Here is a 16,918-nt window from a genome sequence, read left to right on the forward strand (position 1 = left end):
TGGTAAGGAAGACTTTATTCAGGATCATTCCAGTAGGTGTCAGAACTGTCACAATAGGGGAGAGAGTTGGGGCTCTACAGCAAAGGCAGCTGGGCATTTCTAGCCAACAAGCAGAACGAGGGAGTCAGCGATGGGAAATTACAAAGAGCATGGGGGGGTTCTAGCTAAACAGACTTAGGATTCTTGCTGAAGGCAGGCCAGGGTGATCAGATATCAAGTATCAAGGGTGGGAAGATTCTCCCTAAACTAGGCCAGGCGAGGCAGGCCCAGCAAGGATGGGGGCCAAGTCTAAAGAGGGCTCAGAGAAGCCTGACTGAAGTTTGGTCAAGGAAAGGGTCTTTGTCATGCCTTGACCCCAACAATCCTCCACCTCACTGCACCCCAATCCACTGATCCTGCCTTCTTCCCACTCCCCCACTCACTTCCCTTCTTATCCAGCTTAAAGTTCATGGTCAGTGAAAAGCTCTCCCTTGTCCCTCTCTCACTTTATTAACCTCCTGGCAAAACCACAGCCCAGGTAAATGCAACTCCCCGTCCAGCTTGAACCTGCCCAAGCAGCTAAATGTGGCTGAAGAAAACATCCAACTATGGGAGCTCATCTCAAGTTCATGACCATGAACCTCAAGTGTGCCCTCATGCTGCCCAGCATTCAGATGAGATTTCTCTAGTCTAGTCACTCTCCTGCACTCCTAGAGGACTTACATCCTCACCCCTCTCTGTTCAACCCTCTGTGCTTCCTGTACAGCTCCTCAGCACCATCTCACTTCCCAATTCGGCGAGAAAACAGAAGCCACCAAGAGACTAAAAGCTCCTAATCCACCACTACGCTCCGCTGTGCCCTCCTCCTGTCACTAGTGATGAACTGATCATGCTCCCAGCTAAGGTCAACCCACCACTACATCCCATTTCATCATCTTGTTTTCTCTTTTCATTGGCTCATTCCCACGGATATACAAATATGCTTTTTTTCCCCGTCTTGTCTTAAAAAGGAAAAAAAAAAATCTTTTTTGAATACACTGTACTCCCCCATTATCGCTCCATTTCTTTGTCGTTCTATATAGCAAAACTCCTTAAACAAGTTGTCTATACTGGCTGTTTCCAATCCCTCCTCACATTTATTATTTTTTTTATTTTTTTTTTATTGTTGAGAGAGAGAGAGCAGGGGAGGGGCAGAGAGAGGGGGGCAGAGGATCCAAAGTGAGCTCTGCACTGACAGCAGAGCCTGATGTGGGGCTTGAACTCACGAGCCGAGCCATGAGATCATGACCTGAGCCAAAGTCGGACACTTAGCCCTAAGCCACCCAGGCTCCCTCCTCACATTTTTTTCTTTTAATGTTTTTTTAATATTTATTTATTTTTGAGAGAGAGAGAGCAGGGGAGGGGCAGAGAGAGAGGGAGACACAGAATCCGAAGCAGCTCCAGGCTCTGAGCTGTCAGCACAGAGCTTGACATGGGCTCCAACCCACAAACTGAGAGATCCTGACCTCAGCCAAAGTGGGAAGCCCAACCTACCCAGCCACCCAGGCGCCCCTAGTGGATTTAAAAAGAAATGTGAAGATGGGATGCCTGGGTGGCTGGGTAGGTTGGACATGCGACTTTGGCTCAGGTCAGGATCTCTCAGTTTGTGGGGTTGAGCCCTGCGTCCAGCTCTGTGCTGCCAGCTCAGAGCCTAGAGCCTGCTTTGGATTCTGTGTTTCCCTCTCTCTCTGCCCCTCCCCTGCTCGTGCTCTGTCTCTCTCAAAAATAAACATTAAATATAAATAAATAGATAATAAAAGTAATAAAATAACAACAAACCCACTAAATTTAGGCTTTTGCCCCTCAGCAAAAACAAAACTGCCCATCAAGTCACGTGTGACTTCCACTCTATCAATCCAAGGGTTGCTGCTTAGTCCTCATTTTACTAAACCATCATCAGTTGACATGCAGGCATACCTCGTTTTATTGCCCCTCGCTTTATTGCACCTCACAGATACTGCATTTTTTTTATACATTGAAGGTTTGTGGCAGCCCTACATGGAGCCAGTCTTTTGGCACAATTTTTCCAATAGTATTTGCTCACTTCATGCCTGTCACATTTCGGTAATTCTCGCAGTATTTCAAACTTCTTCATTATTTTTATATTTGTTAGGGTGATCTGTGGTCAGTGGTTGCAACTCACTGAAAGCTCAGATGGTCATCAGTTTTAAACAATGAAGTCTTTTTTAATTGGGGTGTGTACATGGATTTTAGACATAATGCTGTTTCACACTAATAGATTACAGTGCAGTGTACCCATGGCTTTTATGAGCACTGGGGACCAAACAATTCATTTGACAGGCTTTCTTGTGATATTCACTTTAATTGCAGTGGTCCAGAACCAAACCTGTACTATCTCTGAGGTATGTCTGCATTTGATTACCATCTTCTCCTCCACCACTTTCCTCTTCTTCTAGGAGACCACACTCACGCATTTCCTCCTGCTCGGTCTCTTTGGCTTCCTCCTCTCTTATCTTAACTCTGGAGCATTCCTAGATGTTGGAGGCACAGCCACAAGGCACTGTGGACTGGAGGCTCCACCAAAGACCAGAAGCTCGGTCCTCAGACTTCTTTTCACCATTTGCACTCACTCCCTCAGTGACCACTTCTAGTCTCAATGTCTTAAATACCATCTCTATGATGGTGTAGCAAGGGTGTATCTCCAGCCCAGATCTGAGCTCCACACTGTACGTCCAACAACACACTGACATCTCCACTTGGACTTCAAACAGGCAGCTCAAACTCTGTATATTCCAAAATCAAACGCCTAAACTTCCTCCCACAACCTACTCCTGTTATGGTCTTCCCACCTTTCCATTTGCTTAGGTAAGAAACCTTGGGGTTATGCCTTCTCTCACATCCCACATCCAACCCATCAGTAATTCCTTTTGCCCCTACTTTTAAAATACTACCAGTGTCCAACCACATGTTATCACCCTACTCCAAGCCACCATCATCTCTTAACCTGCATCATGGCAACACCCCCCCCCCCAACTGGTTTCCTGTTTCTGCCCTTGTTCCTGCAGTCTATTCTCAAAAGAGCAGTTAGAAGGATGCTGTTAAGGGGGCACCTGGGAAGCTCAGTCAGTAGAATGCACGACTCAATCTCCGGGTTGTAAGTTTGAGTCCCACGTTGGGTGTGGAAATTACTTAAAAATAAAATCTTTTTTTTTTTTTAAGGATGCTATTAAAGCAAGAATCAGTTCGTGATGCTTCTGTTTTCAAAACTCTCCAATAGGGGCGCCTGGGTGGCGCAGTCGGTTGAGCGTCCGACTTCAGCCAGGTCACGATCTCGCGGTCCGTGAGTTCGAGCCCGCGTCGGGTTTTTTGCTGACAGCTCAGAGCCTGGAGCCTGCTTCCAATTCTGTGTCTCCCTCTCTCTCTGCCCCTTCCCCGTTCATGCTCTGTCTCTCTCTGTCCCAAAAATAAATAAACGTTGGGAAAAAAAAAAACAAAAAACAAAAAAACTCTCCAATAGTGACACCTGGGTGGCTCAGTCGGTTAAGGCTTCCACTCCTAGTTTGGGCTCAGGTCGTGATCTTAAGATTTGTGAGTTCAAGCCCTGCATGGGGCTCTGCTCTGATGGCGCAAAGCCTGCTTGAGATTCTCTCTCTCAACATAAACTAAAAAATAATAAAAATAAAAAATAATTCTCCAATAGTTTCCTATTTTTGCCATTGTAAAGGACAAAAGCTTTAATAATTAGGATAACATACTTAACTCATGATTCATCAACTATAGTCCCACTACAAAGTTTATGCCCATTGCCTTAGTGTAAATGTTAATAGTGTTCCTTTGGCTCAGAATTGAGCCGGAGTGGTCTATGTATTTCATGGCCACTCTACCCCTGTAGCCCTACCCAATCTCATCTCCTTGCCCCAGCCTCCAAGAACGCACTGTGGCCCACAGGGCATGAGCTTCCTTGGTGTTCTGGACGCAAATTTTGACGTCTTCTTGAAATCTCCTCCACCAATCTCATTTAAATTGAACCACACCCTTCATCCCATCCCCGTTTTTTTTCTCCATTGCACTAACACCATCTAATATACGTCATATATTTGTTTATCTTGTTCACTGCCTGCCTAGTCCCAAAAAAAAGTCAAGCTCCGCGAAACAGGAACTTTTGTTTTCTTCGCTACTGTAGCTCTGCCGCTTTATTAGACTGCTAGACAGTCGCCTGCACGGGTTGGGAAACTTGCTCCTCACGTGACTGCACCGGGCGCCACCCGCCTGCTGGGAAGGGAAGATGGCTGCGCCCAGGGTGGCCTCAGAGAGAGGGCAACCAACGAGAGGGCGTCGGCTCGCTAGAGCGTCCACGCCTCGCCTAAGTCTGCGGTTGCGTCCTGGGAAGGCGCGAATTCGGGGGCTACGTGCTGGTTCTCCTCCCCACCTTTTTTTTTTTTTTTTTTTTTTTTTGAGGAGAAAGGCATCAGCTCATTCTCGGAGATGCTGGGGTGACTTGACTGCTGCTTCCCCACTGCTTGGGATCGCTGTCATCCGAGGCGTGTAGGACGAGGTTCTGGGATTCAATATCTGGGTTTTTCGCCCCTGGTGCAAGCTCCTCGGTCAACCTATTAAGTGACCTCACAGTGTCAGTCCAGCCTCCAGTTCTGGGCACCCTCGAACACACCCGGACTGCCTCTCGGGGCCAAGGACGTCTAATCCACTCCGCAGGTGCCCCACTCAGAGTTCAGGCCCTAAATGTGAATTCCCTGGCGATCCACAATCCCGCCCGCACCCCCCCCCCCCGCCGACCCCGCAGCGCGGGGTGAGCTCCCCAGGATTAAGTCTCGTGAATCCGTACCCCCTCCCCCAGGCCCCAGGGGCAGATGAGCCCTTGGCCACCGCCCCTGCAATTTCCTGCAGACCCAGCAAACAAAAGGCTCGGGAAGAGAGGCGAGGCTGAGCGGGCGCCCTTCCTGCAGGAACAGCTGATGGAGCAAAATGGTCCAGGAGGGAGCGGAGGGGAGGGATGAAATTCCAGGATTCCTGGAGGACCAGAGTGGGAGGCCAGACCCCTGGATCCCGAGGAGGGAGGGAATCCAGCGAAGTGGACGTGGAGGGCCCCGGGCAGGACACCTGAGTTTCCTGGGCTCTGCCAGATCCCAACTGCCCTAGCGGGGTTGATGTCAACTTTTGGGAATGGAGGGGGTGGGGGGGACAGTGCAGTTCAGGTGAGCTCTCAGACCCACAGGCTGGAATGGGGGGGGAGGGGGCGCTGGGAAAGGCCTGAAGCCCTGCGTCATCTCCTTTGGGGCCCAACCTACCTCCCCCTGGCCCGACCTGCTACCCTCTGTGCTGGCCCCACCCAGGCCTGGCTTCCTGCTTCTCCCCAGGCACAAAGCTTTTTCTGCTAAGCTTCATGAACCAGCACCCCCACCCCTCGCCCCCGGGGTCTTCTTGTCCCTTCTGGACCCTAGTAGCCTAGCCCCCCAGCCGCTTATATTCCCTCCTAGAGCCAATGCCCCTGCCCCCCATTCCTGTCAAGGACACAATGGTAAGGGAAGGGCCACGTTCAGTGGGTGGGGGGATGCTGGCATGGAGAGGGGGCTTGGCCTCATATCCTGTCAGGCTGCCAAGGGAAGAGAGGAAACCAAAGACTTCCCAGCTGGGACAATGAGCTCCTCCCCTGCTACCACTCCTCCTCCACTTCTCCCTTCTAGCTCTAGTCTTCAGCTCCTTCCCCTCCCTTCTCACCAATTTCTTACCCTCTGGTAGCCTTAGCTTCTGGTGTGAGCTCTGCCAGTCCTTCCTAGAAGATAAGGGCACGGCAAAGGGGGGAGATGCCCTCTGGCTGGCCTGGCTGAGAGAAGGAGGAGGAAAAGGACATCGCTGTCCTTCAGGTCCTTGGGGGTGGGGCTGGAAGGCCAGCCTGTATGCTGAGTGCCACAGTGGAGTCAGCCAACCTGCTGACTACTGGCCAAGTACATTGGACGGCTCACTTAACCTGAGCCCGTCTCATCTTTAAAGTGGATGTCAGAAGGGCACCCTGGGTGGCTCAGTCGGTTAAGCGTCTGACTTTTGGTTTCGGCTCAGGTCATGATCTCATTCGTGAATTTGAGCCCCACGTATGGCTCTGCGCTGACAGTGCGGAACGTGCTTGGGATTCTCTCTTCTCTCTCTCTTTCTTTGTCCCTCTCCTGCTTGCGCTCTCCCTTTCTCAAAATAAATAAGCATTAAAAAATAAATAAAGGAGGGGCGCCTGGGTGGCTCAGTTGGTTGAGCATCCTGCTTTGGCTCAGGTCATGATCTCACAGCTCGTGGGTTCGAGCCCCACGTAGGGCTCTGTGCTCTCAGCTCAGAGCCTGGAGCCTGCTTCAGATTCTGTGTCTCCCTCTCTCTCTGCCCCATCCCCACTCATGCTCTGTCTCTCTCTGTCTTAAAAATAAATAAAACATTTAAATAAATAAATAAATAAATAAAGGAAAAAATAAAGTGGGTGTCAGAATAACACCCATCCTGCCTAAGAGTTCTTATGATGAATTAAATATGGTAATGTTTGCTTTTATAAATAAATAAATAAATAAATAAATAAATAAATAAATAATGAAGTGTAAGGCTTTCCTCCATCTTTCCAATCTACAGTCTCCTCCAACCCCCCTCCCACTGGGCACAGGCTCCAGTCACCATCATATGCCAGTAACCCCTGAACCTGTATCTCCTGCCAAAAAGCTGCCCCTGAATGCCTGTATGGTTGACTGCTGGACCTGCGTTCTGGATGATACACAGGGATCTCAAATTCAACCTGGCCACACCTTCCTCCCTGGTGGCTCCAGTCCCCTGGCTCCTACCTAGCTGCCAGAGTCTGAAACTTGAACCATACTTGATTTCAGTCTCCCCCACTCCCATGGCCAGGCTCCAAGACCTACCTGCTCTCACATGTGAGCACATACTTCTGTCCTTTCAAGCCCTTACTGTCATTTGGAGACCTACATGTGGTTTTTCTGCCTTCAGTCTTGATCCCTTTCATATATATTTTTTTTAACATTTATTTATTTTTTGAGACAGGGAGAGACAGCATGAACGGGGGAGGGTCAGAGAGAGAGGGAGACACAGAATCTGAAACAGGCTCCAGGCTCTGAGCTGTCAGCACAGAGCCTGACGCGGGGCTCGAACTCACAGACCTCGAGATCATGACCCGAGCCGAAGTTGGATGCCCAACCGACTGAGCCACCCAGGCGCCCCAGTCTTGATCCCTTTCAATCTACTCTCCAAAGTTGGACACATGGGGTCTTTCTACACAAATCCGATAGGGTTGCCTCTTTGTCTCAAACCCTTCAGTGGTTCCCCAGGTGTTCAGGACAAGCCTGCACTCCAGGATTGTCCTGTGATGTCAGGCTGGCCCTTGCTCATGTCACCAGCTCATCCACTGTCACTGTCCTGGGAATCTACACCCTGGTGTCCTGAACTCTGGCAGCACAGGGACAATCTCACTACGTCCACACTCTTGTTTTTGCTCTTTTTCTGCCTTTTTTTTTTTTAATGTTTATTTATTTTTGAGGGGGGGAGGACAGAGAGAGAGGGAGACAGAGGATCCAAAGTAGGCTCCACGCGTCAGCACAGAGACCGATGCAGGACCTGAACCCACAGTGAGATCAGAGCTGAAGTAAGACACTCAACAAATGACCCACCCAGGCGCCGCCCCCTTCTGCCTTTAAAGCAACCTTTCCCCCAATCTCCTCTAGGACTCCAGTCAGACAGCATCATCTTCTCCAGAAAGTTCACCTTGAACCCGCAGGTTGGATTACGTGTGCTCCCCTGGGATCCCATAGGACCCTCTGTATGCCACTACTTATGCTCCACACATAGCTTCCTGGGTTCTGTTGAAGTTTCGTGGTTGTTTCTTCCCCTGGGCTGTCAAGGATGACTTTGTGTCCCCAGTCCTGGTCCATAGCAAAAGTACAATAAATAATTGTTGAGGGGTGCCTGAGTGGTTTAGTCGGTTAAATGATGACTCTTGGTTTCTGCTCAGGTCATGATCTCGTGGATCATGGGTTCGAGCCCCAAGTAGGGCTCTACACTGACAGTGCAGAGCCTCCTTGGGATTCTCTCCCTCTCTCTCTGCCCCTCCCCTGTGCACATACTTGCTATCTCATAATAAATAAATAAACTTAGAATAATGATAATTGCTGAGTTGGGGTGCCTGGGTGGCTCAGTTGGTTAAGTGTCCGACTTCGGCTCAGGTCATGATCTCGCAGTTCATGGGTTCAAGTCCCGTGTCAGGCTCTGTGCTGACAGTTCGAAGCCTGGAGCCTGCTTCAGATTCTGTGTCTCCTTCTCCCTCTGCCCCTCCCCTGCTCATGCTCTGTCTCATTCTGTCTCTCAAAAATAAATAAATTAATTAATTAATAGATGCTGAGTGAATTAAAGAATGACTAGTTAATAAAGGAATAAGTATGTACATTTACTGAGTATGTACATGGGCCAGACTTGCATTGGCCTTAGCGTTGAGCACAACACACATTGTACCTGCTTTTAGGAAACCTGGGACCACAAACAATGAAAATACAATCACTAATAAATTTATAAAATCTTTTACACTTGTGTCTATTACAATTTCACATATGATGAGTTTGGGAAGATGTCTGGTGGTCAGACAAGGAGTGGATTCAGCTTTTGTGAGTCCTGAAGTTTGTATAACATGGGGAACCCACCTTAAGAAAATAAAATTGTGAAGCTGAAATTAGGTATAAAAGCTAATGTTTGCTTAAATGCAGAAATCACGGGGGCGCCTGGGCGGCTCAGTTGGTTAAGCTTCTGACTTCAGCTCAGGTCATGATCTCGCGGTTTGTGGGTTCGAGCCCCACATCGGGCTCGGTGCTGACAGCTCAGAGCCTAGAGCCTGCTTCAGATTCTGTGTCTCCCTCTCTCTGCCCCTCCCCCGTTCATGCTCTGTCTCTCTCTGTCCCAAAAATAAATAAACGTTGAAAAAAAAATACTACCAAATCGAGAAAAACAGGCTAGGTGTAGTAAATAATTGCCCAACACATCTGTATAATACTTTCATGTTCTACCTTTTTCTTACCTGTGTACTGGGGCTACCTCATCATATGCTAAGGACTCTGTAATACTACTTTCTATTTCTCTTTGTCTCCATCTTCCCTCTATTATGGCCAGTTGACTTTTTTTTTCTTTCATTATTGAAAGTTTATAAAGATCTCACTGAGGTTTACAACTCATTATTGGCAATGTTGAAACCTCTACCAAATTCCCTTTGTGTAAGGGCCGTAAGATTTCAGGCTATTTCAAACATTCTTGTGCTGGAATTCACCTTAAAAACTGTTTAAATTGATGGCACTCATTAACCAGGACAGTGGGAGGGGCAGTCAGGTGAGGGGTGCGGAAGCTTAAACTTCATGGGCTTCCACTAAACTCTAGACTTGACAGGGTGAGGTGCACCCTGTGAAGGGCACTGGGATATGGGGGGAGGAATGACAATTTCTAGAATTTTCAGTGAAAGGGATGATTTGTTGTTTATTACATATAGGGAAAGTCCTAACTCCAACACTGCGCCAAATAACTGTCATGATGTGGGTAGCAAAAAGGAAACCTGGGGCACCTGTCTGACTCAGTTGGTAGAACACGTGACTTTTGATTTTGAAGTTGTAAGTTCAAGCCCCACTTTGGGTATAGAGATATATACTTAAAAATAAAAAATTTAGGGGCGCCTGGGTGGCTCAGTTGGTTAAACGTCCGACTTAGGCTCAGGTCATGATCTCGCAGTCCGTGAGTTCGAGCCCCACGTCGGGCTCTGTGCTGACAGCTCAGAGCCTGGAGCCTGTTTCAGATTCTGTGTCTCCCTCTCTCTCTGACCCTCCCCCGTTCATTCTCTGTCTCTGTCTCAAATATAAATAAACGTTTAAAAATAAATAAATAAATAAATAAATAAATAAATAAATAAATAAAAATAAAAATAAAAAATTTAAAAGCCCGACCAGCTGTTGGGGTGGGGATGCTCTACACAGGTACTGCCATGGCGATGATCATAGGCAAGGAACAGGGGGTGACAGCCTAATTTTGGGGTGAGAGGGCAGTGAAGCACTCTAATAATGAAGGAAGGAGCACCCGAGATTTGCTCAGGTCTGTTCCACAAGCATCCATCCAAGTAGTGATTTGGCTGCTCACTTACGTAATGTAATACAGTAGATACTGAATTAGCTTTGCTAGGAAGTAGTCCTGGGTGGATGGAGGGTGGAGGAAATGACTTCACACTCACAGGATAGACACTCCTGAGCATTGGAGTGAAAAGCTCAGATATCATCTCCAAGGAAAGGGGAAATAATGGGATTCCTGCCCCATTAGAAGATCTTTGAGGCCAGGAGCCTTGCTTTACAAATCTGCAAACTAGCACAGTGATCGCTTGGCACATAGCAGATGCTTAATAACAGCTTTATTTTATTGATTCCTTTATTTATTTTTTGTGTTTTTTAATGTTTATTTATTTATTTGAATAATCTCTACACCCAATGTGGGGCTTGAACTCACGACCCCGAGGTCAACAATTGCAGGTTCTTCTGACTGAGCCGGCAAGGTGCCCCATTATTCATTCTTTTACTGGTATACATTAGATATTGGGAACTGGCTTACATGATGGGAGGGGTGGGGACTGAGGACCCTATGATAAGGGATCGACTGGGTGTTTTCTTTTTCTCTAATATTTATTTATACTTGAGACATAGAGACAGAATGTGAACAGGGGAGGGGAAGAGAGAGAGGGAGACAGAATCCAAAGCAGGCTCCAGGCTCTGAGCTGTCAGCGCAGAGCCCGATTTGGGGTTTGAACTCATGAACATGAGATCATAACCTGAGCCGAAGTTGGACACTTGACGGACTGAGCTACCCAGGCACCCCTCAACTGGGTATTTTCTTATCTGAGTTCTCTTCCCTATAGCTGAGGGGGCCTGGTTCTCAGGGGTCAGAAATACAGGGTTCGAATCTGCAGTGAGCTGCACCCCTCTGTCTCATCAGCCCTCACTCCCCCCTGCCTCATTTCTCTGTGCATCTGTGTGGGTCTCTCTTTACCATTCAGGCCATCCACCCCCCACCCCATCAGGGGTCCCAACCAAATGAGACAATTCAAGCAATCAAGGGCACAAGGAGGTTGAGCACAGAGCCCAGGAAGAGATAGAGACATAACTTTTGGAGGAAAGAATTTGAGTGTGTAGTGAGAAGCAGGGAAAGGTGTGTGTGTTCCGAGGGAGGAGGTGGGTGTTTAACCTGGAGGAGAAGCTGAGTGAGAGAAGGGAGATATGGCTTGGATCAAGGAGGGAGGAGGGGATTCCTGGCCCTGGCCTGGTCTGCCTGGCTCCAGCCAAGCCGGCTGTTTCCTGCCCTCCGTGACCCCCCCACCCTGGAGCAGGACCCAGGCAGGGCCATGAGGAAGGGCAGGGGTGTGGGGAGCACACTTGTGGCCAGAAGATAAGTGCGCTGGGACAAGAGGTCACTGCAGGCCTAGCTGTCCTCTTGGGGGGTTAGAAGCGCTTGGCAGTCTCCTCACCCCCCCTCCATCCACCTCCCTCCCCAACGTCCTGGGCAGGAAGGAGTGTTCCTTCACTCTCTCGGCTCCTCAGCAACTCCAGACTCTGTCTCCCTTAAATTTCTGAGTTAAACCCTTTCCTTCCAGCTCTTCACTGGCGGACTCCTGCAGCGCCCCCCCACTCCATAGGTGACCTGACTTATAAGGGGGTTGGTGGGAGGAGCACTGTTTTCCTGGACCCTCCCCTCTAACTGATGGGATGGGGGTGGGGAGGCGGCAAAGAGAGGAAGGGCCCTCCCAGCCATCCCAAGGGCCCCCAGGAGCCAGACAGGAAACAGCCTCTGGAAAGACAGCAGCAGCCCCGGCCCAGCCCCAGGGGTCAGGGCTGCGGGCGGCAATGAGCTCTCCCCAACGCGACAGTGAGAGTGAAGATGGTGATTTGGGAATCCATCCAGACTCTTTACTCTCGGTCCCACCTACCTTTTATTTACTCCTGCTTCCTTTTTTTCTATACTCCTCCCCATCTCAACCCAGTTGCCCCACTTCGCTAGGTTGCGCGCACAGCAGGTCCCCATACCTAATGTTTGTTGAGTGATTGTGTGAACGTTCGCTCCAGGGTCATCTAAGCAGCGATCGCTGTCTCGGGAGCCCAATGCACCACCCTCCATCCTCAGAAACTTCCCCCAAACATGGTCCCCTGCGCCAACTATGGAGTAGTGGGCGCATCCAGGAGTAGAATCCAAAGTCCGCAAGAAGGTTGGAGCGGGCTTCGAGTGAGTAGTGCACTTTTCCACGCACGTCCGGGCGGCCCTCCGTGCTGCTGCTGGGTGTGTTTCTCCGCTGCTTGCCGTGTGCTGGGTTCGGACCTGCCCCGGGGGTCCCCGGGCCCCGGCCTCGACACGCGCGGTCCGCGTCAGGGCGTACGGCCACCGCGCACGTCTGGGCGGTCCCCGGGCTCCGCGCCCGCCGCCCCTCCCCCTTCTCCAAACTTTCTCCCAACTTCCCGACCTGCTCCGCTCGGCGTCCCGCTCTGCTTCCCTCATGAATTATTCAGCAGTGCGCGCTCCAATCAGCGCGCCCCGGCCCCCACGCCGAGCCCGGACTCGGGGAGGGGGGAGCTCCCCCGCCCCCCGCGCGCCCCTCCCTCCCCGGCCAGGCGCCGCCCGGCCCAGTCCCAACCCGGCCCAGCCCCGGCCCGCCTGGCCCCGCGCCGCAGTCTCCCTCCCTCCCGCTCTGTCCCCGCTCCGTTCCCACCCTCCCGGCCGGCTCGGAGCGCACCCGGCCCGGCGCGCGAGCCAGCACCACTCCAGGGAGGGGGGGAGACCGCGAGCGGCCGGCCCACCCCCAGCCAGCCGGGGCGGGACCCCGAGGCCCCGGAGGGACCCCGACTCTAGCCACGTCTCGCTCTGCGCCCGCCCGGCGCAGCCAGTGCGAGGACGCCCCCCGCCCGCCCGCGCGCGCGGCGGGGACGCGGGGCCACACCTGGACGCCGCCGCCTGGTGCCTGTGCCGAGCGCGCCCGCATGGGCCCGCGCTGAGGGCCCCGACCGAGGGTCCCAGGTGGGGAGTCGGTGTCTGCCGTCTCGAGGGGGGGGTCCGACCTGGGGGGGCTAGTGCCCCCCAAACTGGGATCGGATCCAACCCGAGAAAGGCGGCGCCATGGAGCTCCGGGCTCTGCTTTGCTGGGCTTCGCTCGTCGCGGCTTTAGAAGGTGAGTTTCCCAGGGGGCACCCGGCACTCCAGGGGCCCCCAAAGTTGGGCCTCGGAGTGAGGGAGCCGGCCTCGGTCTGCCCCTACTCCGGCACCCCAACCCTGAGCACTTCGGACCAATAGTGCTAGACCGGGCGGGGGGCGGGGAGGAGGCGGCCCAGCGGGGAGTGGAGTTTTCTTTTGTTTGGGAAAGAGAAGGAGTGGAGCTCCGTCCCGGGACTTGCCCCTGCCCCAGCTTCCCAAATTCTTAACCCTGATTCCGTACGCCCTTGGCAGCCTTTCCTTTTCTCCCTCCTCCAACCTTCAAACTGTCTCCAAAGCTTCTGTCCCTCTTCCCACCTCTGCCAAACATGAGGAAACGTTTCTGGAGGAACAACTGTAGACCAGGCAGAATGCTAGGCCAGAAAACTGCCCCCACCCCCATTCCTCATCGTTCACACCTTGATCCTGCAGTTCCCCTGGCCTCTGGCAGCTGGGCCACCTTCTAAACTCACCCTCCAAACGCCGAAATCTGTCTCAAAGCCACTGCCTCTGCTGCCGTGAGGCCCCCTCCCTGGTTTCCCCAGGCTGCACCTCAGCCCTTTAAATGCCGTCAAGACCCCAGACCTGCACTAGTCCTGCCTAGGCCCCCTTCTCCAACCCCACAGGCCAGCAGAAACTGACCTTCACAGCCCCCGGGTCACCTGAACTTAGCCTAATAGCTACCAATGTCTCTAGATTTCTGATTTTTCTGTGTTCCTCCCAGATGTTTCTTCATCCAGGAGTCTTTTCCCTCGCTTCATCTCCTAGAGGGGGAGCCGAGCCCAGAGCCCTATAAACCCTCCTCCTACGGCCCTAATCTCCTTTCAATGAGCTGCCTCCTTCCCCCCCCTTCACTGCCTGGAATCAAAGGGGTCTCTGGCGGTGGGGGGGGGGTCACGGGGGGGGGTGCTGCTGAGGAGGAGGAATCAAAGGCGGTTGGAAACCCCTCTCCCCCAGGCTGGGCAGTGCTGCTCTGGGCTGGGGATCAAAGGCAGGGGAGGGGGAGAGGGAACCCTTGCCCGGCTCCGAGAAAGAGGGGGAAATAACTGAGTGAGGGAAAGGAAGACAAAGTGGGGAGATACGCCCCAGGGCAAAGCATGTCGAGAGGGAAGGAAAGAGGCAAAGGAGAAAGGGGGAATGTTTTCATGCTGCTAAGTAAGTTCCTTCCCAGCCTGAGGCCTGCGCTAAATTTTCACCTTCACAACAGCCCTGCTGTGGGAGGGATTGTTGCCCCCATTTTACAGATGAGGAGACTGAGGCTTAGAAGAGTGAGATAACCTGCCCAGGGCCACGTGCCCCAGTGAACGTGAAAGGCTGGAGACGGAAAACCTAGGGGAGTATAGTGACAGAAATGGAGGTGGACGGAGGGTGGAGGAGAGAGGTGAGAGGCAAGAGAATTGACAGATTGAGGCAGGCCCTCTGAGCCTGAGATAGGAGGAGAGAAAGTGAGTCTCAGAGCGCTGAGGACAGCCCTGAAACAGACAGTGTGTAAATTGGAGACAGGAAAACACTATCCAGGCTGGAACAATGGAGGGTGGAGACGGCAGCCTCTATCCACCCCCTTCCCAGAACCCGGGCATCCTGTCCCCAGCGTGCTGGGTTGGCTCCTGCCACCCCCGGGGGCCCGGGCCTCACCTCGGGTTGGCTGGGGTCCCCATCTGACCCCTTGCCCTCCATGGACATCACTTGGCCCCTGGGAGGAGGCTGCCCCACCCACCCACCTTCCCTTCTCCCCTGCAGCCCCCACAGGGGCAGAGGGAGGCAGGCGGGTGAGTAGGGGGAACCCGGTCCCAGGTGTGCTGCTGGCTCCCCTGGGGGCCTCCCACATGGCACTAGCCTCCCAGGGGATTCCCCTACCCTCCCTCTACCCTCCACTGCCAGGGGCTGTGATGTTTCTCCTAATCCCCCCTTTCCGCCAGAGCCCCACCCCTCCCCCGATGCCCCTCCCCAGAGACGAGAGCGGAGCGGAGCCAGGTGTGTTCACCCCTCCATACACACACCCCTAAAATCTCCTCCCCTTTTCCTTCTCGTAACCAAATCCAGATGTGAGGCCTCTGCAGGCAGGGGCCAGGGCGGGAACCCAAGCGTCCTGGCCTCCAGCACTTCCTCCTCTGACAGCAGCGAGCTCTTGAGGTGGGGGCGGGGGGGGGGTGGTGGTGGCAGGGCTGGGCCTGGGCAGCTGAGTACCACCTTCAGGGATCTAAAGGACTGGAGTGTTTGGTCCCAAAAGGAGGTGGGTGCCTGGAGCAGGAATGGGGTTGCAGGGAGGGAGGCAGTGACTTTGGATTTGAGGAAGGGACTGTGAGTGGAGGTGAGGCAGGCACTGTAGGGAGGGGTATCCCCCTGCCTGTGGTTCTCTTCCCTCAGGTCATGCCAGGTCGGGGTTCTAGTTTAACCCTGTCTGAGCTGTTTGGCCTTCTTCCCCTTTCCTCAGGGCAGAGCGGTTCTCAGAAGCCTAGATCAGGGAATTCGGAGGGGGGCAGCCCGGTGCCTGCCAGCTGTTAGGGGTGGGGTTGGCACTCCAATAAAGAGATGAGAAACAGGGTGGCAGAGGACAGGACTTGCTCCCCTCTTCATCTCTCGGCTCAGTCAGCCCCAATGCCACCAGCTTGGAGCTCAGAGGACCCACCTGCCTCAGTCAGTTCCCAGGGATCTGGTCTCCCTGGTGTCTCCCCCAGTGCTGACTGCCTGTCTGTCTGTCTGTCTGTCTTAGAGACCCTGCTGAACACGAAACTGGAAACTGCAGACCTGAAGTGGGTCACGTTCCCTCAGGTGGAGGGGCAGGTAGGAGGCAGGCCCAGGAGCTGGGGCTTGGAGGGACACCGAAGGAGGAGGGACAAGAGGTACCTGTGCTGGCCTGCTTCCCATGCCGCCAGCCCCCAGATCACAGCAGCCTGAGCCCCTCCTTGCTTTATCACAGACACCCCCCCAAGCAGCCCCCAAGCTGATTCCCCCCACTCTCCCCACAGTGGGAGGAGCTGAGTGGCCTGGATGAAGAGCAGCACAGCGTTCGGACCTACGAGGTGTGCGACGTGCAGCGGGCCCCGGGCCTGGCCCACTGGCTGCGCACCGGCTGGGTCCCGCGCCGGGGAGCTGTCCACGTGTATGCCACGCTTCGCTTCACCATGCTCGAGTGCCTGTCCCTGACCCGGGCCGGGCGCTCCTGCAAGGAGACCTTCACTGTCTTCTACTTCGAGAGCGATGCTGACACGGCCACAGCCTTCACGCCAGCCTGGATGGAGAACCCCTACATCAAGGTACCCGGGCGCCCGGGACCCAGCCGCCGGCCAGTGTGGGACTGCGGCAGGCCCGTTGTGGTCCAGGGGCAATGGCTGAGCTTCCGAGGCCCTGGGGGATTGCGGGGGCGCTGGGGCCTGGAAGCAGGATGCTGCAGCCTGGAGAGGGACCCCCGGGGCGGGGTGGGGGGTCGTCTAGACCACCTCTGCCACTTCCCACCTTCTCCGAGTACACCTTGCCCTTCAGAGACTCCTTTCTGCACCTTCCATCCGATTCCTACTTGCCTTGCAAGCTTCAACTCCCCCGGGACGCCTTTGCCCTGGGGTCTCCCGCCAGCTACAGATCTCATCATGCTTTTAACTTCTCTGTTTCCTTCGTTCCTGTTTCCTCGGCTCCGAGTCCAGGGGCCTGTCATAGAGCAGGTGTTGATAAATGTCTGTAGGGTGAGTGAGTGAAG

At 53.2% G+C, this 16,918-nt stretch overlaps 1 protein-coding gene across 2 annotated transcripts in view; it reads left to right on the forward strand.

Moving 5' to 3' along the window:
• EPHB4 (EPH receptor B4) overlaps window positions 1-16,918 on the forward strand; it is a 31,153-nt gene that overhangs the window by 1,281 nt on the left and 12,954 nt on the right. Inside the window, exons 1-3 of one of the 2 annotated variants that reach the window (XM_027042064.2) lie at window positions 12,665-13,204; window positions 15,938-16,008; window positions 16,194-16,481. In XM_027042064.2, the coding sequence (XP_026897865.1) occupies window positions 13,153-13,204; window positions 15,938-16,008; window positions 16,194-16,481 (411 nt within the window). In that variant the 5' untranslated portion in view covers window positions 12,665-13,152. Of the gene's footprint in view, window positions 1-12,664; window positions 13,205-15,937; window positions 16,009-16,193; window positions 16,482-16,918 lie in introns of those variants that run through there. The other variant, XM_027042065.2, reaches the window with a different exon arrangement.

Source organism: Acinonyx jubatus, chromosome E3 (assembly GCF_027475565.1).
Source record: "Acinonyx jubatus isolate Ajub_Pintada_27869175 chromosome E3, VMU_Ajub_asm_v1.0, whole genome shotgun sequence".
Lineage (NCBI taxonomy): Eukaryota > Metazoa > Chordata > Mammalia > Carnivora > Felidae > Acinonyx > Acinonyx jubatus.